Here is a 24,596-nt window from a genome sequence, read left to right as displayed (position 1 = left end):
CCATCCAGAAGCTGGCGACTGATCTGCCTCGCCCGGGAAGAGCACAATGATGGTGCCAACTTGGGCCAGTGAAGCAACATCCTCCACAACTGGATTGAAGAACAAAACAACAGCAACTTGTCTGTTCCCCTTCCCCTGATTCCCCAGCGCTGTTCCCATCCCTCAATTCCCCAATAAAAATCTTAAAAAAAAAAACTACCTGAAAGTCAGTGTATCTAAAACAGCTCATCCTTTCTCCACCTTGCAACCTCCTCTTCCTGATTTCCTGCCTCAATTCGTGGTGCTGCCCTTTGCCCATACGCCTAGTCGCTCAGCCAGGCCCTGGAATCATGCTCACCTCCTCTTTCCGGGTCGTCCTCAGCAGCCACTGAAAGGCCCTGCCTTATCCTCCAGAGCCAGTTGATCCTAAGTCTGGTTAGTTTTACCTCTGAAATATTCCTTCCATCTCCCCTTCTCCTGCCCTGGTTTAAGCCCTCATCATCTACTGACTGAACTGAACCAACAGCCTCCTAACTAGTTTCCCTGCCTCTAGTCGCTTCCTCCTAAAAATCCAGCCTCCTCCATGCTTCAGCAAGTAACCTGTGTAACATACAGATCCGGCCAAGACCACAACTTTAAACTCAGTGGCTCCCCACTGCACACCTAATAAAGCCCACGTTCCTCGCCATGATAAATCCTCCAAAACCTCATCCTTCTCTCCCGTGGGCTCCATCTCCCAGGTTCCCTGGACCCTGTACTGTAAGCTCTAGCTCTGCTTCTCCTGCCAATCCCAGGCACCCACCATGCCACCCAGCACACAGCTGCCTGTGCTCCTGCTGTTCCCTCTACCAGGAAACTGCGTTTACTCTTGATTCATCACACTAACTCCAGTTGAGGCACAGTCTGCTTCAGAGCCTCCCCGGAACCACCAACATGCTGGTTTAATTGCACGCCACCCCTGGAAGAGACCCATCTTAACACAACCATATTACATTGAGATTATCCAGCTCCCAAGACAATGTCTGCCACAATAATGGGGACTCAAACAAATGTTGAACTGAAATAATAAACCTAACGTTCAAAACGATTCATCTCAGATCTTGAAATCAGAAAGGTACAAAAATCAAAGACCCACTCTACTCAGTAATTCCTACCAACTTCATACCTATGCAAGTTGCTGCTGTAGTATTTGGTAAGCTGTGATCCCCGTTTAAAGAATTTTCCCAAAAAGACCGCTTTTACTTACCTTACATTTAAGGGTACAAAAAGGAGCCAAATCTAAGATTTCCGGAAATTTTATGTGTTTGTTAATTTTGCGTAGGTTAAAACCAGCCTAAAAAAGAGGGGCAATAGATCAAGTTCTTTTCCTGGAAAAGCTGTATACATTAAATAAACCGCAGTCCCACTCCGATGCCCAAAATACCAACCCTAGTTCAATCTTCTTAGGTGACTCTCTCCCTGATCACTAAGTGATTTCAAGTTGGTTTGTTTTTGCTTAGTGCAACACATAAAAACACACACACACCCGACCCAACACCTTAAGAAAACTGCTCCTGTATGAAAATTCTTGATGCTTCTGCTTAAAGCCATCCAGCAACGCCAGATTAGACCAGGTTTTGGGCGCTTAACACTGAGCAGTCCCAGAACACTATTCTGTGACGCGCGCCTTCCCAGCCTTACACTCTAACCAGGTGCGGTGAGCTGTTCACAGAGACTCACTCAATTACTCAAGCCCACGCCAACCACAGGAGGGACAATGTTCTGAAGGCACTTTGGGAATCTGCAACTGAACTTGAAACTGAAGTTGTACTGCTCATAGCAAAAGTCTTCCAGAAGAGATGGAGTCTCCAAAACAAAAATCCAGGGTATCAATGTCTTTTTGTCCAAGAAGATACCACACACAAGACAAATTTTAAAACAAGTAAGGGGTACCTGCTGAAATCTCTTTAAATGAAGTGTGAGAACAGGAGGAGCAAGAGAAATGAGCATCTGCTTTTTGGCATTAGTGTAAATATGTTTCTTTTCACCTAAAGAGAGAAAAAAATTTAGCCATGTGAAAATCATTTTAGAACTCACAAGCATTCAGTTTGCTATAAAATCATTTCAAACATCTAAAGCAAGAATCAGTAAACTTTCTGGAAAGGAACAGATAAATAGCAATATTTTAGGTGTTGTGGACAGAGGCCAAATCAAGGATATTTTGTAGGTATTCATATATGAGAGGAATACTGCCATAAATTTTTACTGATGGAATTCAAAATATAGTAATATTTGAGTACAACTGCTATCTACCTAAGAAAAGAATGGAATTGTTTTTGGAGAAATAGCATTTAATTAATTGAGATTCAAAGTTAGTGTTTTCTACCATGAAATCATTTTCAAGTATTCACTTATAAAAAAGTTTTAGCTCAGAGACCATACAGACGACAGGCTAAATTTGGCCTGCGGACTGCAGTTCGCTGACACCTGCTCTAAAGAGAGTTGCTATGAAATTACTTTTTGTACTGACATGTAAAAATTTTTATGAAAAGCTAGACTTTAAAAATGGTTCATCAATTCTAGTAAGAATCCTTAGGCATCCATGATCTCTTTCCATGCCACTTATCCAAGCTGGAGAAAACACATTAAGAGAGGAGGGAAACTATCTTTCTGCTCTGCATTTGCGGGAGGCTGTAACAAGCCCTGGCCTGCCAGCACCTCACCCTGGGCATGTCACGTTAGCGCCCTGATGAATTAAAACGGGGCTTCCCGGAAGCCAGAGAAATGAGGGCCATCGTAAACGCTGACCGGAAACAGGACACAAAGCCACTGTTAGGGTCCTGCTGTGGTGACACGCCAGTGAGATGGTTCATCCACAGGGACAGGCTTCCCGAGAGCAAACTGTCCCACTTTAACTGCTGTTCAGGACACGGCAGAGTACTAGCCCCTTCAATAAAGTTCTGCTTACCCATCCTTCTGTTACAATATTTACGGAGAAGAGGGAACTTAAGGAAGCCATCCAATGCTGATCCAATGAGACAGGAACACCCACCTATGCAGTGCAGTGTGCCCCTGAACACTAACTGCGCTTTCTGGGAGAGAATCTCAGTACCTTTCAGGTTTGCCTTTGGTCCATTATACTGTCTCCGCGTGCACACCTCACAGAGCAGTTTGTTCGCATCTCGGAGTTTCTCATTTCGGGTGAACTGATACAAACAGTGCTGGATTGAACACTCATCAGTACTGAAAGCCTCCCTGTTTGCAAGGGTACAGAAAGCAGTTTCTGGATCTTCGTTTACAACCTCATACACCTGGGTCCCAGTATGACTGTCATCCAGAATCTCTATATTTATTTCCTCTGGTTGAAGAGCATCATCCAAGTGAAGGTTTTTCAAACCACTGGAAATGTCCACTTCTCCATTGCTCCCTTCGTTCTGGAACACACCATTTAGGTTCCTAGCACATTTACTGGGAGAAGATGACAAAATCTCCCCATCATTATCCACGATGACATGTTTCAGATCTACTCCCTCTGTGGATTTTTGATTGTCAATTACACTTTCTGTCATTTTTTCTTGGCCATTCAAATCTTTCTGATTAACACAATAGTCTGTATTTGTACCTTCCTCTTGTGAAATATGGTCAGATTTAATATCCACTTCTCCCTGAGGTGACATTTCAACGTCACATTCATTATCTTCAGGATGGTCAATGGTACAGATATCATTTAAATGAAGAACTTTTCCTTGAATTTTTTGTTGCCTTCGCTGGTTCTGTGTAGAAAGTACAAAACATTTTTTTAAAAAGTAGAGAGGAAGAGAAAGAGCATACATGTACCACATCGGGTTATCAATAAAAAATAAACAGTTAACAAGGAAGAGTTCACTCCCAGAATTCTAAAAGTTCCTTTACTCTCAAGGATCAAATAAATTATGAAGAAAAGTTCTTTAATTGAAAGTAGGTATAAACCATCACTCATCATCAAAAAATTGTCACACCTGGACAAATAAAAATGTGCAAAACATGGTCTGTGTTCTAAGAGAAGTAGTCAGAGGAGTAAAACTGTTAAACCCAACCAGCCAACCATTAAACCATGTGGTGAATCTGACTATATATGCGACAGGGAGGGAAACCAAACCGAAAACTCGAGGATAAACAAGTACAGGGTTGCTCGGGGCAGAAGGACAGAGGAAAACATCCCGGGAAACGAATGGCCGCACATTAGGGAGACAGCAAGGAAGCCATACGTACAGCAGACAGTAAAGGACTTTCCCCCCTAAAATCACCTCCTTGCTATTTGAAGCCTATGCCCAGTGGGGGTGGGGGTGGGTGGGAGGGGGTTCATCAAGATTCCTGTTACTGGAATGGCAAAGACTCAAGGGCTTAGCATTTTTGGTCACAACTAAAAGGCCATTCCCCATGAGGAAAATCTGTCATAGCAGAAGGCTGAAGGGCAGCACACAGGACACAGGGCACAGGACACAAACACTGTCTGATGTGCTTCAGTTAAAAAAACATGAAATAAAAATGGGAAATTAATTTAAGTGAATACTTCAAAGTAAAAGAAACATAAATGGCTCTTAAACATACACATGTTTAACTTCACTTATATTAAAATAAACCTGCACGAAGTTCATACTGTCCACCTATCAGAATGGCATAAATCCAGAAGTTTAATAACACTGCTGTCAAGAGAAGGAGCAACAGCAAGTCTTGTAAGTTGCTGGTAGGAATATAAGTCGGCAAAACCTTTGTGGTGGGCAATTAGGTAATATTTATCAAATACAAATGCAATCCCTCTCCTCCCAATGTACCCTACAGATGACATTTGTATAGTCACGTGCTGCATAACGACATTTTGGTCAACAATGGGTGCACATATGACAGTGGTCCCATCAAATTATAACAGAGCTGATAAATTCCTATCACCTAGTGACACCATAGCCATCATAACGTCATAGTGCAAATGCTGCAAAAATCCACAAGGCTGTGGCTGAGAGGGCGACCAGCTTAATGTGGGTGTGGGTGAGTATGACATGGCTGAGCTCCTAGAGCTGGTGCCTGGAACCGGCCAATGAGACACTGAGGGAACTGGAAGAGGAACGCATAGCTGAAGAAGGGGCAGGAGAAAAGTAAACTGTGGGTGAAGAAAAAGAACCCCCAAGAAACCAGTGAAGGTTTAGCAGAAGCTTTTGCAGACCTCAACAAGTTCCTTAGAAAGTTAGAAAACATGGACCCCAACACCGAAAGGTTTTCATTAACAGAGAGGAATGTTCATGGTGCATTATCTGCTCACAAGCAAAGCCATGATGGAAAAAAGAAACCAACCAAGCAAACCACCATGGACATATTTCTGAAAAGAGTAACACGTCCTCAAGAAAGGCCTCAGGCAGGTCCCAGCAGAATGCTGTCATCACAGGAGGGGACAGCTCTCTGGGTCACTGCCCCGGAAGACCTTCCCGTGGGACCCGGCATGGAGGTGGAGGACAGTGATACTGATGACCCAGATCCCGTGTAAGCCTAGGGATCTAAGCCTAGTGTCTTAGTTTTTAACAAAAAAGTTTAAAATGTAAAAAAATAAAAAGTTTTAAAAGTAGAAAAAAACATTTATAGACTAAGGATATAAAGGAAGAAAATATTTTTATACAGCTGTACAATGTGTTTGTATTTTAAGCTAAGTGTTATTACAAAAGTCAAAAAGCTTAAAAAACATTTAAAAGTTTAAAAAGTAAAAATATTACAGTATGCTAAGATTAATTTATTACTAAAGAAAGCAGAAAGACTTTTTTTAAAATAAATTTAGTGCAGCCTAAGTGCACAGTGTTTATAAAGTCTACAGTAGTGGACAGTAACGTCCTAGGCCTTCACATTCACTCAGCACTCACTCACTGACTCACCCAGAGCAGAACTTCCAGTCCCGCAAGCTCCATTCATGGTAAGTGCCCTGCACAGGTGAACCATTTTTTATACCGTATTACTGTATCATTTCTATGTTTAGATATACAAATACAATTGTCTTAACAACTGCCTACATTATTCAATACAGTAACGGGCTGTACAGGCTTGTAGCTTAGGAGCTATAGGCTGTACCATATAATACGTGTATAATAGGCTATGCCATCCAGGTTTGTGGGAGTGCACTCTACGATGATGAAATATAGCCTAAAGACCAATTCCTCAGAAAGCATCCCTGTCATTAAGTGACACCTGACTGTATAGGGTTATTCACTGCAGCACTGGCCATTATAGCAAAAGACTACAAACAACCTAAGTCAACAGAGAAATGGTTACATGAACTGTGGTACATCTATACAATGAAATATTATACAGCTGTTAAAAATAAATCTTTGTGGGCCGGCCGAGTGGCGCGATGGTTAAGAACTCGCTTGGGATGCCAGAGGGCCCCGGTTCGGATCCCACATATGAGGGCCAGTGACACTGCCCTCCACAGCTAAGATGCTGAACAACAGCTCAACCTGGAGCTGGGCTGCCATGAGTCGCCAGCGACGGCGTGGGCTGCAGTCCCTGTGGCAGTGGATTGCCATGGGCTACCGTGTGTGGCCAGCAGCCAGCGTGAGCGGCCAGCAGCCGCAGTGAGCGGCCGTCCAGAAGCCGGCGACTGATCTGCCTCGCCAGAGAAGAGCGCAATGATGGTGCCAACTTGGGCCAGTGAAGCAACGTCCTCCACAACTAGACTGAAGAACAAAACGACAGCAACTTGTCTGTTCCCCTTTCCCCAATTCCCCAGCACTGTTCTCATCCCCCCAATTTCCCAATAAAAATCTTAAAAAAAAAAATAAATAAAATAAATAAATAAATCTTTGTGTCCTGAAATGGAAAGATTTCCAATCATCTAATTAAGTAGAAACAAACAAAAAACAAGGTCCAGAACCATATGTATGATTTTTATCAGGAGGGCAAAACATGACTACCTAATTTGATCATAATTTCTCAAAAGAAACCCCAGAAGGAAGCATAAACTAATGAAAGTGGTTATCTGGGTCATAAAAGGACAGACTGGAGGGTGACTTTTATTGTACACCTTTACATATTTTAAAATTTCTAATGTCAATGAATAAAAAACTCAAAAATTGTTAAAAATGAACGAAAACACTTATTTTGTTACAAGTAATACGGGATTAAAAAAAACACATACACACAACCTTTTCTTTACATACTCAAAGAAATTTCTCAACAGAGAACACTAAATGAATTAATTCTGTAATTGCCAAATAAAAGCTATATATAAAATAAGAGACGTGTTTAGCAATGTCATTCAAACTTCAAACTCACTAGTTCAAAGTATAAAATTAGAAAAATATGGTTTTGTTCCAAATGACCCACCTTGGCCTGCTTTTTGGCTTGCTTTTTCGCTTTCTTCTGTAAGTGCTTACTTGTTCCTGAAGGAATGTCATTTCTCTCTTTTACGTAGCTGTCGTTATCTTTTTCTTCCTCACTGTCTTTATCTTCATCCTCCATTGTTTTTTTCAGAATTCTATCATTTATATTTTTCTTACCACTCTTAAAATATGAAGAGAAAATGAGCCAAAAATAAAATTTTACTACTACTATTTAGTGAAGAGATTTCATGTTACTTATTTTTCTACTCCTATTTTACACTAGATTTATTTTTCCACAATGTTTGAAAACATATCCAGGATAAAATCTATTCATCTCAAATACTAAAAAGCAATCATCACATACTGAAAAATCAAGTAAACAAGCACAACAGTAAAAAAAGGTAACTTCGCATGCAAGTATAATAGAAAGAAATATAACAGATTTTATTACATGGAGTATCATGCTGTAATTATGCCCATTTCTAAATGCACTTTCTGTTTATAAGTGATTTACATATCCCAATACAGGTATTTCTTTATATTCTTTTTTTTTTCCTTCTTTGCATGTGAATAATAGTTTTAGTGAAAGAAAAAATAAATTAGGTAAGGCTTTAATCACTAAGTAACAATAATTCAAGGGACCCTTAATTCATATTAAGTTTAATAATTATTTATCCAATATTCATAACATGTTCTCTTTGTTTCCTACTATTACTGGATAGGTATCAAATTAATATGGCATAAGACTGAGATACTCTCTATTAGTATTTATGAACTTCAGATTGTAAGGAATTTGTGGTTACTCTTAATGAAAATAAATAGTAACTTTTAATGTGAAGAAAATACTTTCCTATATGTAAGTTAATCAAGTTAATTCTCTATAAAGAATTCTAGACACACCATCCTCTTAAAAATATATATATTCAGCACATTCTTTATTCAAATCTTTAAAATTCTTCTATCTCAAATATATTAAGGTAAATTCTCTATGGGTTAGTAATGTACAAACTTGGAAAAGGTGACAAGGTTTCCCCCATAAAATCTAATATATATAAAAAAAAATCTACTTAAATAAAAGAAACTCAATTGTCTTACCTGATCATCTAAAACTGGTAGAGATAAATCAAGGAAAGATTCATGAACCAAGGAGACCTTAACCAACCAAAAAAGAAAATGTAAAAGAAAGGAAAAAGATTTACTGTAAACATTATGTAGTAAGATCATGGGGAAATGGGGAGAGGGAGCTAAGTTTTAAAATAAAGGCTTATGAAAATGAAGTGAAAACTATACAGCACTGAGGACTCTGGGTTGGGGAAAACGAAACAAAATGTTAAGCTAAGTTCTTCCAGATTAAAGGAGTGCTCATAGTTCCATCAAAAACTATGCATATTTGGGTAGTTCAAAAAAGAGTATCTTATGAAACTAGAGGTTTCTGTTTTTGAAAGAAACAACTGATAGACTGTACTCTGTTTACTGAATAAAATCAGCACTATGCCCACTTACAGTTCTGCATTCGTCACACATGATTGTACTAGTTAGTTCACCACCAAAGATGCGGTCCACAAAACTTGGTACTGATTTTTTCTTTTCATAATCTATAAGGGGAAAAAGTGTATCAATTACCCTTATATAATTAACTGAATAAGCTAAAGCTACTTGCTTACCTAACACTAAAACTTTATTTTTAATTTCCTATCTCAGATTTGTTTTCCTCTATTCGTTCCTATAATTTTATTTTTATGCTATAGTTAACAGTATATACTCTCTACTTTCGAGCATAACAAAATAAAACACAATCACATCTCATGAAAATCAAAAAAGTTCTTATTCAAGATCTAGTCAGTGGAAAATAAACTGTGCAAGTCAGTGAGACTCTGTATATCAATATTTCCACTAACAAAATGAGCAGATCGGGCTAGGCTGGATAATATTTAACTCACATCCAGCTCCAGCTCTATACCATATGGCAGCAAACTTAGGAAAGAATGCAGGTAACTTGCTTTGTTAACTCTAAGACTGAACTCCATTTAAAATCAAAACCAAATCAAAGCAAAAAAAGTGTTTCAGGATAATGTTGCAGACAAAATTCTTGTTTTATTTTCCTATGTGCCCAGAAAAAATGTTGGTAAATTTAGTATAAAGTGACATAATTTTACTACCAAGTCACTCCATTTTCTAAACACATGAAATTTATAAGCCTTACTCAAATGATAGAAGTCTATTTATACAGAAACACATTTTATGACAGACAGTACGAGCAGGAATGATTCTCTCCATTACTGGCCAGGCGCTAAAGGGCACCAAAGAGACAAAGGGCTACTACGTGCTGATTCAAATTGTGCTTTTTAATACAGTAGCCACTAGTCACTTATGGTACTTAAATTTAATTAAAATTAAATAAAAAGTTAGCTCCTCAGTCCCACCAATCACATTTTAAGGGCTTGACAACCAACAAGTGACTAATGGCTACTGTATCAGACAGAGTATATATAGAAGAATTCCATCATCACAGAAAGTTCTACTGGGCAGATCCATGCTAAAACTGTTTTTTAAATTCCACACAATAATAAGAAGTGGGCTCCACTGTTAATAAACCAGCTACCAACAACTCAGACAAGTGTAATTCACCTATCACTGCTAATGAGGAGCCTAATGAAAAAATAAAATTGTGATGTCATCATAGCCCTATCTTTATAAATTTCACTGTACTATTACATAAAAAGAATACACCAGAAGTCAGGCCGGCTGAGTGGCGCGTTGGTTAAGAGTTGGCTTGGGACGCCTGCTCTGAGCAGCAGGGCTCCAGTTCGGATCCCACATTAGGACCAGTGACACTGCGCCCTCTACAGCTAAGATGGTGAACAACAGCTTGACCTGAAGCTGGGCTGCCGTGAGTCGCCCTCCGGCAACAGCTTAGGCTGCAGTGGAGCTGCAGTGGGCTACTGTAAGCTACCCTGAGAGGGCGGCAGCCGGCATGAGCTGCCAAGAGCCACCGTGAGCAGCCGTCCAGTGACCGGCAAGCGATCTGCCTCACCCGGGAAGAGTGCAATGATAATACCAACATGGGCCAGTGAAGCGACGTCCTCCACACCTAGACTGAAGAACAAAAGGACAGCAACTTGTCTGTTCCCCTTTCCCGATTCCCCAAACACTGTTCCCCTCCCCCAAATCCCCAATAAAATCTTAAAAAAAAAAAAAAAAGAATACACCAAAAGTCAAATTTTTTCTAAAATAGTCACCTTTGGAGTACTGAATATTTTTTTTTTAATCAATGGTGATAAAGAGAAACTATATGTTAATAATTAAGGATTCAAAATACATGTTCCAACAACCTTCTCCTAAAGTATAAAGGAATTCAACTATAATGGTTTAATTCAAAAAGTCAGACATTACCTTTAACTTTATTTTTTAGTTCTTCATCCAATTTTTCAGTAGAATTACCAAATGCTTTAAGAATTCCTTTACTCACTCTCTAAAAGTAATAAAATGGATATATGTATACTATTAAATTTAAAATTTTAGTTATTTTCTTTAGAAAATATGTATTCAAGTCAAGAAAGTGATCAAGAATTAGCTCCGCAAACTTACTGAATAGAAATTAATAATTCTAAAATCGCATTTTCAAAAATTAATTCAAGGAGCTTAAAAAAAATTATAAAACAATCACTAACCCTGTGAATAAAGGCATTGTCCTATCACTTCAAGATTTTAACCTATTCAAACCAAAGCTTTGCAGAACATGCCTATCTCCTTTGGAAAGACCACTGAAATACCGTGTCCAAGAAGCAGAGTGGTTCAATGAGAGCTGCAGGGATAGACTCCAGCACTTAAAGCCCAGCTCCTTCTTTAGTGGGTGACCTTGAACCAGGTACTAAACTTTTCTACATTCTAGCTTCAGAAATCTATGGAAGGAGAAAATGATAATAACATCTACCTTGTAGAACACTTGTCCTACCATGGAGGACTGAGTAAGGTAATTCATATAAAATACTAAGAACAGTGCTTGACATGAAATAAGAACAAAATAAGTATTAGTAATCACTATATTATTACTATTATTAATTATATTCATATCCCAAAATACATTACTTTATATCCTGGCAATTAACAAACATTTAAAAATGCAATAAATGTTCCCTGACTCTTACAAAACGAATGTACTGTAAGTCCCCACCTAACATTGACAATAGGTTCTGTGACTTTAAGCAAAATAACGTTTAAAGAAACCAATTTTGCCTTAGGCTAATTGATATAAACAAGAGTTAAGTTCCTATAGCATCTCATCAACATTATAACGAAACATTAAATGAAATGACGTTATTCATTATTCAAGAACCTGCTGTACTTCCTAGATTCAAACAGCTGTGCTGAATCACCCTCAGAGTAAGAGTAAGGATGCGCTCCAGCTGGGACCTGTTTTGGGAGAGACATTTCCCAGTACTGGGTGGCCCTCCTGGTAGAGGCCTATACAACTGAATCCTTCGACAATGATGCTGGCAATGTGAAGCATCAGGAAAAGGAAAATCGTTTCTAAATAATTCTTGTCATTCATTCTAATGATTAACATACTGGTTGAAGAAGCTGGTGTAGAAAAGAATCTTAGATATAACACAATGGCCTCAATAACTAGTTGCCGTTGCTTTAATAACCCTTAAGCTATCAAACGACAGACAAGCTAGTGAAGATGAAATTATAAAATAAACTGGTCAAAATATGCTAACTTGGTGTTCTTCTGCTCTCATCCCATCCAATAAATAACGGAGCAGCTCCTGGCTGTCTTGCTGCTGGTAGCCTTTGAACCGCGCTGCTCTACAGATAAAAAGAAAAAAGAAAAAAAGAAAAGCAATGATGAGGTGATTACAATATGAAACTATTTTTACAAAATCTTAGGATCACATCCCAAACCCTGGAGTGTCCTCTCAGGATTTCTGTTTAGTCCAAAAACACCGTTGGCAGATTTCATTTTCACATAAAGTATAGTTTTTTAATCCAAATAAAATAAGCAATGCTTTAGTATATGCCCTGGGTTGACTCCAATGCTATTAGTTTTGTTCAAGTAATTTCTCAGCATCTTACTGATGCACTGAAAGCACAATCAAAACGGATACTCACTTTTTACAGACCTGAGAAAAGAGTTCTCTAGGTGTCACGATTCCCTTTTTGGTCTCTTGCATCTCATTAAGAAACTGGCTCATGGCTAAAGTAAGAGGGCCTGGAGGCTCGAGGTTTATTTCTAAGGGTTCCTGAATATGAAAAAAATAAATCTTCTTCAGTCCAATTTTGGAATCGTTTATTTTAGCAAAATGTAATTAGTCAATCTATACTGCCAATGTTCCTGACAGAGATGTCCACTTAAAAGTTCAAAATGTGTGTCAAAAGATATAAAAGTTTCTGGTCATGGACTGTTTTATGAAGAATTCGGTTTTACTATTTTAATTTTGGATTATTAGAACTTACTACCTAAGAAGTAAAAAGAGCCAAAGCAAACTGTTAATAACAAAAATGGATAAAATTAATTTGGCATTTAAGTCTCCTGGAAAGATGTTAAAAATAATGATGCATGCCTAGGGCATCACAAACATCAACAACATTCACAAGAAGGAAGCCCTAGGGCACAGCAGAACATGGCCTACACACAGCAGATAAAGGTAAGGGCCCCTTATCATTTCTACTGGTCTGAAAATCTTTAACTTGGTAGCCTAAAACAAACAAAAAAGATGAAAATGAGCATCAATGCTTTAAAATAATGTAAAATGTCAAGAGGAAAATTAATATTTTCCTTAATATTCAGAGAGGAAAATTACAGATTATAGTTTTAAAATACATACTGTTAGTGCCAAATCAGGTGGTTCAATTTTTACAATTGTTCCAGACATTTTTACTTCTTTTAGTAGTTCTCTAAGCACTGGTGTTTGTGACAAATTCTGGAATGTAGGATAGAAAAGAAGAGGAAAATTACCTAAAGGTAAATCAGTTCATTCAGATATTTTTTAAGTGTCTAGTCTATCAAAGCTGAAAATCACTATCAACACTGCAATCTTCATTGTATATATCTTGGGAAACAAAAAGTAATGGCATGCTGTAGTCCCCACTCTGCTTGGTCATAAATACTTTAGCTCCGAGCTTATTCATCTCTCAGAAGGGCATTCTCCCCGCACCCCACAAAGTAGCTACCCTACCACCACCAGCAGGGTCCTTGCACCACCACACCACCTGTAACTAGATAGGTAAGTGTTTCCTTAAGAGGTTATCCTGTGCTTCGCCCACCCCAGAGCACATTCTATGAGGACAGGGGTCATTTTGTTTTGAACCCTATTGTACCCTAGTGCACAGCACAGTGTTTTACTGACATGCAATGTAAACATTTCCTTAAGTTTCCTTTGAAAACACAGAAATAAATTACTTACAGGGAAAAAAACTCAATACTGTAAGTAACAAATATGCAAAAACATCCTATAATATTAGGAAAACACTAGACTTTTTAAAGGGGGAAAACATTAACACTGGCACCTGCATAACTGCATTGAAGAAACATGTATTTCCCAAATTACTAAGTCCTTTCACAGTTATTTGGGAAGTAGAATTTGAGGGAGGATTTTCTTTAGCCATGTTTTCCTTTTTTTCTCTCTCTTGTTCATTTTTACTCTCCTTCTCTAATTTTTTATTTTCAAGTTCAACGTTGCCATTATCTTTCGCTGCTTTGGGGGAAAAAAGGAAGAAGAAAAGATTTAGCAAAACATGTAATACAGCCATACCAAATGCAAAGTTATACTTGGGACAAAGTACTAGAATTTGTGAATTTTACCTAATATTATTTGCCACCTGTTTGATTTGTAAATGTTTTCTAATAAATATAAGTAAATTGCCATCTAGAGAGAATAGCCAATAAATAAAAAATATTCGGAACTGATTTAGGCATTCGTTTGACAAAGAAACCAAGCAGGATATGCTTTAGCATAAATCCCTTTTTTAATGCATAAGTTTTTTTGTTTGTTTTGTTTTTTTTTACAAATGAGCACACCTTACCTTGTGAAATTGGAATATAAAGTAATCAAGGAAAGAATATGGACATGAAATAAATTTTTTAATGAATTCTGTGGGTCAAAAACAAATCCTGAGGTTAAGAACAAACAGTTCTGGCAAAGACACTTCTGTGAGAATGAAAGTCTAAACAAGCTTAAAGCTGATGAGGCATGTGACCCAGTTAATTTAATTATGCATGAAAAATACCTGAGAAGTATCTGGCCTTTTGAAGGAGTTACGCGTACTTTACTTTCATATCATCCAAACAAAAGCAACAAAAGTAAATTCAGTATAAAGCAGGTCCACCTTAAGCCCCTGTGCCAGGGTATGGGAACAGGATGTTACCGCCCTGCCGTTACTTAGTCCAGACTCTTCATCACATCTGACTAGATAATTTTTCATATTCCCTTCTAATTCTAATACCTTAGAATTACCTGCATTCTCACTGTTTTACATTCTTAACCAAAAACAGTTTCATAATTTGAAATCAACCATAATTAATGTTATTCAGCTACATGTAATGCTGGGCAATACAGTAAATTGATCTAAATATCAGCAGATATATATAAATTAACATTACAGTATATATCAGGAAACAATTGATGTTTTTTACCTGATTTTGGAGTTGTAATACCAGCTTGTTTTCTGATATAATCAACCACCTGACCCAGTCTGTTGGAACTACAATACTGGACCTCATCATCACATAGGTAACACCTGTGTCCCAAAAGACCACAGAGAAGAAAAGTGACAAAGTGACAATCAAAAAAGGGGACAAATTATAATTCCTGGAACCCAAAGTGTGTAACCATTAAATTATTCTACTAGAAAAACTGAAAATAAAACTTTATTTTCCATATTAACTCTGGTTTACTATTAATAAGATTAGCTCAAATTACGGCTACACATAAATACTGTGAAAAGACCCCAAACAAACATTATACTGAAATGGCTATTTATAACATTAAAGTCAAAAGTTTTATTCTATACATATTTCAAAATACATACTCTACATCTTCAAAATTAACACATTTTATAACTGACAGATAATGTTCAGAGAAACCTATTATGTAAGTGGTTTTCAAAGATGTGAAAATTTGTGTTAATGGTGTTAAAATACAAGAAATACACATACCAGCCTGACATTTATTTATATGCAAATTTATTGCCAAAATTTTACTATATTCTCAGTTCATCTGGAATTTGTTCTTAGTGTCCCAACTTTTAAACTATTGTAAAAACCTACCATACGCTTTATAGAGTCACAAGCAAGAAAAAAAGGTGAAGATACCTAAGTTTTCCACATGCCAGTTGTGTTTGTACAATACTAAGCAAAAGCTTCTCATAACACCACATTCCCTGGCCTTCTGAAAGTAATGGTATTTAAACAGATACAAAACTTCTAACTTTCTTGCTCCTTACACATTTCAAATACCTCCACTCTCCAATATTTCAAATGATTTTCAGTCAGTGGGCACAGGAGTTGAAACTCACCATACACTCCAGGTGTCCAAACTAAGAACCAGACAGTGAGGTTCAGATCTTGGTGTCAAATAGTGCTTCAGAGCGTGCTGCTCCTGGGAAGCTCTACCGCAGCCCTAGAGAAGCATAATCATCAATCTCAGAGCCACAAACATTCACCAAGAGGAAAGAACTCGGAATCTCTAATAAACAAGAAATGGCTCAAGAAATTCTGCCATTTTCACAATTTTGAAAATAAACGTTAGACTCTAAAGAGTCTAGATTTTGTTAAAACTTAAATACGAATAGGAACTGAGGCCACCTAAGGAAGAAGATCCTTAGAAAACCATGTGCTAAAAGTGCTCTTGTCTCCCACCTGTCCTTTCCAGCCCCAACTAAACAACGCTAATTCAGTCATTCACAAGGTCTAGTTTGGACTCCTTATCAACTTCCTAAATATTTTCCTAACTTCAACCCCTTTCTTCACATGCATATTTTTTCAGTTTAATGTTCCTAAAACAAAGCGCTGTTCCTATACTCAGTTCAAAAATTATAAATTGCTCTTAAACTCCTAATCAAGAAACCAAATACCCTCTGACCCCAATCTACTTTTATAGGGTTAACTCCCATAAATCACCTATTCACATACCATCTACTGGCTAAACACACACTCAACACCTTCACAATAGTTTTGTCCCCGTTATTCTGTTTGTCTTGGGATCCTTTACCATTACTGCCACTGAGCAAATCCCAACCAGTCTTCAGGATGCTGCTCAAAGGCTACGTCCTCTCAGAAGAACTCCGCTTATCCTCCCAGATGAGAAAACATGTTCTTCCTGTCAAACCTGGTATAAATTCCTGGTGGCATTCCTTATTTTCTTCCTTACGTTAAAGTTGTTAATGTTTATATTGTTTTCCCTTGGACTATAAATCCCGAAGGCACAACAAAAACAAATGAATCTATTATCAAAAAAATCTAGCAAATGGATGGAGGGCAGTAAGTATTAATTGAACAAGTAAATGAGACATTTTTACCTACAAGATGTATAGGCTTATTCATAAAAGAACATGATCAGATTTTCTGCCTCCAGATGGTTAAATCACTGCTAAGAAATATATCTTCACTGTGTATCTATCTGAACCAGGCCACCAACTACCTTCGGCTATATATAGTACAATAAGTGGTCCTGTTTCTATTGTAGCTAAATATATACTTTGGAGGGGAAATATTTATCAGTGGCTCCTAATCCCTTAACTATGCTATCAAATATACTGATTTAATTTATCCCACTCAACATTTGATTCTAAAATTAATGAATTAAATTTGATATTTTGAAAATTATGACACCATCTGAGACCATTTGAAACAGAATGAGATGAGCTGTCTTAAGACAACCATTGAGGATAACTTGCTAACAGTGCAAAAGATAACTATAGTGGAATAAAAGTTAACAGTTAATATTGATGCTAGGAATTAAAAAGGTAGCAAAATAAATAAAATTTATAATAGGAAATCTATTCTGGAAAATTTGAAATAGCAAAATAAATTCATGCCCACCAGGTGTATTTAAGAGGTTCAACGAAAACCTTTCAAATACAAATAAATAAATATGTTCTTTGCTAACATATAAATTTAATTGCCTGGCCATGATATCACTACTCACATATCAGAATGGCTGAAATAAACAACTGTGGCAATACTAAATGCTGGCAAGGGTGCATAGAAAGTGGGTCACTCATACATTGCTGGTCAGAATATAAAATGGTACAGCCATTCTGGAAAACAGTTTGGCAGTTTCTTTAAAAATTAAACATTTAATTGTCATATGACCCAGCAATTGCATACTTGGACGTATTTTTCCCAGAGAAATGAAATCTGAAATTCAAAAACTTGAGAACCAATGTTCATAGAAGCTTAATTCATAATTGCCAAAAAATGGACCAGCCCAGATGTCCTGCAAAAGGTAAATAGATAGTGATACATCTATACCAAGGAACACTACTCAGCAATAAAAAACGAATGAACTACTGACACACACAACTTGGATAAATCTTTGGTGATTATGCTAAGTGAAAAAAAACCAATCCCAAAAGGCTGTACTCCGTATGGTTCCATTTATACAACATATTTTAAATAACAGCATTTTAGAAACAGAGAACAGAGCTGTGGTTGCTAGGGGCTGGGGGATGGCAGTAGGGAAGTGGGTGTGATCATAAAAGCGTAACATGAGAGATCCACGTCATGTTGAAATTCATTTGTATCTCGACTATGGTGAATACAGAGGTGACAAAACTGTACAGAACTTAATACACACATATACACACGCACGCACGCACACACACAACACACATCCACACACAATCGAAGAAAAGTAAAACTTGGGAGATCTGATGAAGATTGATAGATTGTATCAATGTTAATATACTGGCTGTGATGATATACTATAGTTTAATAAAATATTACCACTGGGAGAAAGCGGGCAAAGTGTACAGCGATATCTCTGTATTATTTCTTATACTGCATATAAATCTATAATTATCTCAATTAAATTTCAATTGAAAAGAAAATGAAAAAACAATGGCTCTGCCTCATCTTCAAGCTTCATGACAGGACTGGCTCATGGCCCAGTTTCTAACATATAAACCTAATTTGCCACCACTAAGGATGACAAAGAGGCCCTGACCTTTAGCACCATGACATACCTGTGGGCTGTTCTGCCACCCAGTTCCCTCCCACCCCTAAGTCCAAGGTACTCTCTCCCGCAGCTGCTAAGAATGTGGCCTCCTGACAGCTCACAGTTCAGTCTGTCCATCCCCAGCAATTATGGTCAGTGGAAGGGAGCTGCTTGGGCCAAGGTCAGTGGCCCACCCCACTCCCCATGGGCAGCCCAGATCCAGTGACTGGTCTACACACAGGCCTGGCCCCTTGCCTCAATTCAGGACACTCCGGAGGCCAGAGTTCACTGTGCTCCCAGCTGAGGCCCAGGAGTACTGCCTTGTTGTTCAGCTGCGCCCTCTGCCTAGTCCTGCTTCCCTCCCAGTTTTCCTGGCAAAAACACAGTGAGAACACGCCCCTGTAAACCACCTAACTCTCACAAACCTGAGTCTCAGAGTCTGTTCCCCACGGAACAGGACCTACGCCAGCTGGCATCCTACTCACCCATACTGCACGTAGGTGATGCCTTCTAAAACTAGTTCAAGGAGTTGTATACAATCCCGTATAGGTAAAAATCTAAGCATACCTGATGGCCACATTTAAGACATAGCCAAACTGAGGGGTTTTCTTCCGTCTCATCTTCAGATTTATCTTTCACTTTATTGTCCGTCTTACAATCTTGGCAAATATTCCATTCCACATTCACTAAAGCCTTTTTCAAATTACTTTGTTCCAATCCTTTTCTAAGGTGTCTGCACATAGGTTCTATTAAAACAAATTATAAAGGAGTTCATGAGGTAAAATATGGCTTCCTTCAGATAACCTCAAAACTTGTTCTTCATTTGAACTTCAAGAATGAATTTACTCTATACACAAATTGTTAATCTGAATACTTAAATTTTTGCTTCATACTTGAATATATAATAAGATGATGAGTTGAGAAAGAGATTTTATACAAATTTGGAATTTTGCTTTTTTTTGACATCCTAGGTATAATCACCACCGCAAATTCACTTCAATTTAACTCTTTAATTAAGGTCTTTCATCATATTTATTATTCTCTTTATTTTAACAAGTTTGTAGAGAAGGTCTTTCATTCAGTCAGCAATACAACTACCGAAGGCCTGGGACTGTGGTAGATGCCAAGGAACCTAAAAGTGACCAAGCTACATAGCTCCTCTTAGAGTAGCTCACATACTGGCAGGCGAGGCAGATAAATAAATAAATGCATAAGAATCTCCAAAACACCTTAGAGCAGTACAAGAGAAGGTGAAGGTCAATGAAAACTTCACAACTACAGATGGTACAGTCAACAAAAGCTGAACATCTGTACAGTCTTAGACGATATTAACAGTAATAAAAATTTCTGATAGTAAGTACTTACCATGAGCCTGAAAGTGTGCTAAATGTTTTACATACATTATCTCACTTAATCCTCACAACCATCCTAGAAGGAAGTCATTACCATCCTCAATGACAGATGAAAAAACTAAGTTTTAGTACCCAAAGTCACAAAACGACTAAGTGCCTAAGCCAGAATTTGGACTCTAGTCTTTTTCACTTCAAAGCTCACAATTTAAAGGGTTTTTTACTCAAGGAGTAAAAACAATCTGAAAAGGACATATCCCAGGAACAAAGGCATATAGGTATAAAATGTAAAAGCGCAGGCTCTCTCCTCAGAATGGCAGGCACACATGTGTAAAAACAAATAGCTGGACCTGAGACTGAAAAGGCTTTGGGACCAGATCAGTAAAGTGCTTTGGAAGCCACTCTGAAGGGCTTCAGTTCTTTCTGGGACCCTGGAGGTTAAGAAACTTGTCAAGGCGGCACAATGAGCTTTATGTCCAGTGAACTTGCACCAAGAAAATATAAATGCAAATGAGATCATATGAAAAACTACTATAACATTTCTGGAAGGCAATTTGGCAATAGAACCAAAAGAGCCTTGAAAATATTTATACTATTTAACAATTCTATTTTTAGGATCTGTACTAAGAAGATAAATGGATATGCGCAGAGATTTAGCTGTAAAAATGTTTACTATCACTCCATTCATAAAACTGAAAAGTTAAAGGTTACCTACATTTATAACAATAGATTTATTATTTAAATAAGTCATGAAATATGCATCCATGGTCTTTTACATCAATGGAGGAATCATGCCATTAAAATGCTGACGACTATTAAATGACATGTAGATATAAACATTAAGTTGAAATGCAAATTACAGAACAATAATAGACACTTTGATCCCAGTTTTACACATTAAACTCTGTCCATTTAGGTATATAAACATTGCTTTAAAGGTTCAATTAGTGAAATATACCTAAAGATTCAGAAGAATCATCAATTGGAACAGTTTTTCCCTTTGTCCGTTTCTTTCCCATGTTGGCACTTTATGGATTACTTACTGACACAAAATAACAATCTAGAAAACAAAATAAAGTTAGCTTGACAAAAAAAAAAAAAGGTTTTATGTTTCTCTAATATAACTCAGCCACATATAATATTTTGCATGCCAATCATACTTTATAATTTATAAAGACCATTCACATACATCACCTGGTTTTCAATAAAAACTCTGAAGTAGATAGAATAGATAGTATTACTCCTGAGTTTCATAGCTCAGGAAACTGATTTTTAGTAAAGTTAAGAGGTTGTCAATTAATGTAAAGGTCAGGAAAGAACCTAGGTATTCTTATACAGATCTGAAAAGTCTCAGCACTTTACACTATCTGGAATTCAACTCACTACATAAATGTATGGAATGCTGGTGGCATGTTTAAACCTCAGATAACTTCCTTTCTTTCTAAACTACCTTTCTTAGTTCTGCAGTGTATGCAAATTAAATTGATAATTTCGCTAAGAAAAATTTAAAATTCTGAAAACAAACTCCTAACAGGAATTAGAAAAATTTTCAAAATAATTTCAAGGCCACATACAAAAAGTGACACACTGTTCTGCATTTCCCACACCAGGATTCCCTGTGGACATTAACTGAGAATCTATTATAACTGCATTCTCAACTATTTACATTATATTATTGTCAAAATCAGTTGGGAATACTATGACAAATCTAGCTGCACATCAAAGCTTCACCTCTTTAGTCAACAATTTAAAATCAGCAAATGTGAACAGCGCTGAAAGTACATACAGATCTACCTAGTTTTAAATAATAGCAATGATTTTGAAAAACTGTATTTAACATACACTACAATAACTTAGTGTCAAAGTCACTTAAATGTCTATAATAGTTAGTTGACCTGCTTATTAAAATTCTATTATATAATGGAAAGTAAGACTTGGAACATATGTTTTGAAAAACGTCCCAATTAATTCTGAAACTTAGCTGTCATCCTGCTCTGTCTTAGAGTCTTAGGAGTATTCCTCTTTTAGCTCTTAATGGGTTAGTGTAATTAAAAGTAATTCAAAAAGGTTAGCATGAAAAATAAGTGTCACATCAGGTAACTGTTAACCTTTCCAAAGACAATCTAAAATGTAACAAGTTTCCATGTTTACAAAGTAAATGAACAACAAAAGAATACAAAGTATATATAAAATGAAGTATATTTTATGTGCTTTTTCTCATCCTAAAGATAACATTTAACTTAATTCATCTTACCCAGGATTGTGGATCTTAGGGGGGGGGAGGGAAGCACCCAAGTTCTTCCTTCCAATCAAACTCCCTCTAATCTGTGCTGCGTTCTAGCACTAGATATACCCTCCAATAACGCCATTTCCATCACTTCACTCTCTTGATTGAAAGTACTTAAGTTTTCCAGTCCATACTCCTCAGCCTTGCACTCATGGTCCTTAATAAACTGTCCCAATGCTCTGGCAACTCTGACTCTTATTACTTCTCAAAAAGAACCACTAAAGTTTAATTATATGATGCTTTTGCTCTCCAAAACCCTTTCATATACATTATCTCATTTGCTTTTACAACAAACCTTTAAATGGAGCATTTCAATAAAGGAGGAAACTTAAAAACAAAATGAGAAAGCTCACCGGGGGGGTCAGAGATGGAACTAAAAGGGCAGGTCTCCCCGCCCCCCGCCCCAAATGCCACCAGCCTTTCCTTGCCAATCAAGTCAGTTTCTTTGGTATCCTCCATTCCCAAACACCTTGGCCCCACCTCTATGCCTCTGATCTCTAGCTGGGACATTGTAAATCTGGACATATGTTATTTCTCTATTGGAATCTACAGTTCTAGGAGAAAGAAATGGTTTCAGGCATTACTTCTGAATTGGCTATAGCACCTAACATAGTGTTAGTACCTAGTAGGTCCTCAAGAAATACTTCTTGGTGGAAATAGAGAAAAAGAATAGTACCTGAGGCAAAAGGATGATTACAAGACGCAAAGGTATGTACAATAAGAACCAAGCAACCAAGTTCCCGCGAAAAAGAAAAGGGGAAAGGATGAAGTCTGCAGCAGTGAAGACGGCACTAGCGAATCTCGTTTGAGGACGGCAGTAGCCCAGACTCCAAAGGGAAACTTGAAAGACGAACTGTAACTGCTGCAGGCAGAGGACAGTAGGAGAGTCACTTTAATGCTGTGGAAAGAGTTCCAATAAATTGTTGACAAGTATAAAGGGCGTCTAATGAGTCACGAGAAGAGAGAGCTGTGGGTACCATCAGTTATAAAACATCAATGCATCGTATTAAGTTTTTCAGGCGACTCTTCAGATGAGACTTAGCTTCTTAGCCAAATGACTCTTTGCAGGACTCCACAGAAAATTCCAACCAAAGCTGGTCTTGCCGGTTCTCATATTGGCTCAGTTCCCTACCATCTATGCCCTCCCAGTCTTCCCGTGCCTGCTCGGTTCCACTAAAAATAGAAGCGTCTGGAAAACTTTGCCAGCAGGTCTTAAATAGGGCTTTTAAGTTCTGCGCAGATCTATCCTATCCGAGGGGCACTGAATCGGTTAGGTCCTGCTTTTCCCACGACCCATCACTGGGCCGCGGCAGCAGCCCCAGCTCCAACCCGCAGGGTGCCCCAAGTGGCGCGGAGCGCGACACACCTCCCTCTCAGTCCAACTGCTCCGCACCCATGGGGGAACCTCGGGGTCCACCAGGTCGAGAAAGGCGCCACCACCGGCAACTCATTGGCCAGCTCCTGGAAATGACAGGACATAAAGCCAATGACAACGCGGTGCCGGGCCGAGGATGGGTAACGTGCTTGAAGAAGAGGGGCCTGCGACAAGAGAACGACTTCACAGCAGGAAATTCGGGCTCTCCGAGCAGAGGAAGTCACGCGAGCGATGACTGCGAGTCATTGGGACCAGAACTCACCCACGGCGACAGCGCCCATAACTGCATCCCCCTAATGGGCCTTTGGGCTGGGCAGCCAGCTCCGTCTCCCTCCTGGTGACGAATGAAAAGCGACAGAGCCAAAGCTAGAGTGACCACTAGAAGGCAAGAACTTCCGGTACGGGGCACTATGGGAAGTGGCTTTGGCCCCAGGGTCCAGCGGCGCTGACGCTAGTTAATCGGCGCCTGCGCGCGGCGCGCGGCGGAAGTATAGGCGCAGCGGCACCTGTTTGGTTGCCAGTGAGTTTTCCTCGCTGGGATGTGAATGCTTCTGAAGCATGGGTACCTGGTGGTGGGTGGTCAGAGGTTTGGAGTCTCCTGGGTGGTTACAGTACTGACATTACATCTGAAGTCTGGATAAGCGGGGAACAGCTAGATTTCATGCAGTCCCCCTAAGTCTAGCCAACCAACTTCTAAAATTAATTATGTAAATTGTCCTGAACTAACCTTGCTGACAGTTTCTTACTGTTTCTTCGTTCAGAATATGTGTGTACCCAACCCTCTGTGAAGTGAATTAAACATAGACCTCGCTGCCCCGGAGTTGATACAGAAAACACAATAGTTGCTAGGAGGAAAAAGATGCAGGTGCCAACAGAAAAATAAGCAAGGGATAGAAACAAGATAATTCACAATAAAAGAGCAATTGGTCATAAAAGATAGGAAGACATGTCCATCCTTATTAGTAATCGGATAAAAGTAGGTTAAGAACGTGGCATCCTAACCTGTTGAATTGGCCAGAGTAATGATGGCTAAATTTTGAAGGAAAACGGCTCTCTTGTCCTTTTTGCTGATACAATTCTTTTTAAGCTGTCTTTACTCAGCACACAGGCATTTTTGGTTGGTTGGTT

General features: G+C 38.4%; 1 protein-coding gene across 13 annotated transcripts in view; it reads right to left on the bottom strand.

The window, feature by feature from the left end:
- USP16 (ubiquitin specific peptidase 16) overlaps window positions 1-23,886 on the bottom strand; it is a 26,282-nt gene extending 2,396 nt beyond the window's left edge. The window contains exons 1-17 of one of the 13 annotated variants that reach the window (XM_019654950.1): window positions 23,731-23,868; window positions 22,770-23,554; window positions 20,765-20,866; window positions 19,025-19,203; window positions 15,816-15,919; window positions 14,935-15,038; window positions 13,809-13,996; window positions 13,127-13,222; window positions 12,411-12,541; window positions 12,020-12,107; window positions 10,692-10,770; window positions 8,802-8,893; window positions 8,394-8,450; window positions 7,303-7,479; window positions 3,071-3,731; window positions 1,912-2,006; window positions 1,226-1,312 (exon numbers count right to left, since the gene is read on the bottom strand). In XM_019654950.1, coding sequence (XP_019510495.1) covers window positions 1,226-1,312; window positions 1,912-2,006; window positions 3,071-3,731; window positions 7,303-7,479; window positions 8,394-8,450; window positions 8,802-8,893; window positions 10,692-10,770; window positions 12,020-12,107; window positions 12,411-12,541; window positions 13,127-13,222; window positions 13,809-13,996; window positions 14,935-15,038; window positions 15,816-15,919; window positions 19,025-19,203; window positions 20,765-20,825 — 2,199 coding nt within the window. In that variant the 5' untranslated portion in view covers window positions 20,826-20,866; window positions 22,770-23,554; window positions 23,731-23,868. Of the gene's footprint in view, window positions 1-1,225; window positions 1,313-1,911; window positions 2,007-3,070; window positions 3,732-7,302; window positions 7,480-8,393; window positions 8,451-8,801; window positions 8,894-10,691; window positions 10,771-12,019; window positions 12,108-12,410; window positions 12,542-13,126; window positions 13,223-13,808; window positions 13,997-14,934; window positions 15,039-15,815; window positions 15,920-19,024; window positions 19,204-20,764; window positions 20,867-22,769 lie in introns of all 13 variants that reach the window. The other 12 variants (XM_019654953.1, XM_019654957.1, XM_019654959.1 and 9 more) reach the window with 12 other exon arrangements.
- Between the last annotated feature and the right edge of the window lie 710 nt (window positions 23,887-24,596).

The sequence above is a fragment of the Hipposideros armiger genome, unplaced genomic scaffold (assembly GCF_001890085.2).
Source record: "Hipposideros armiger isolate ML-2016 unplaced genomic scaffold, ASM189008v1 scaffold_233, whole genome shotgun sequence".
Lineage (NCBI taxonomy): Eukaryota > Metazoa > Chordata > Mammalia > Chiroptera > Hipposideridae > Hipposideros > Hipposideros armiger.
This window is presented reverse-complemented; position numbering and strand designations above follow the sequence as displayed.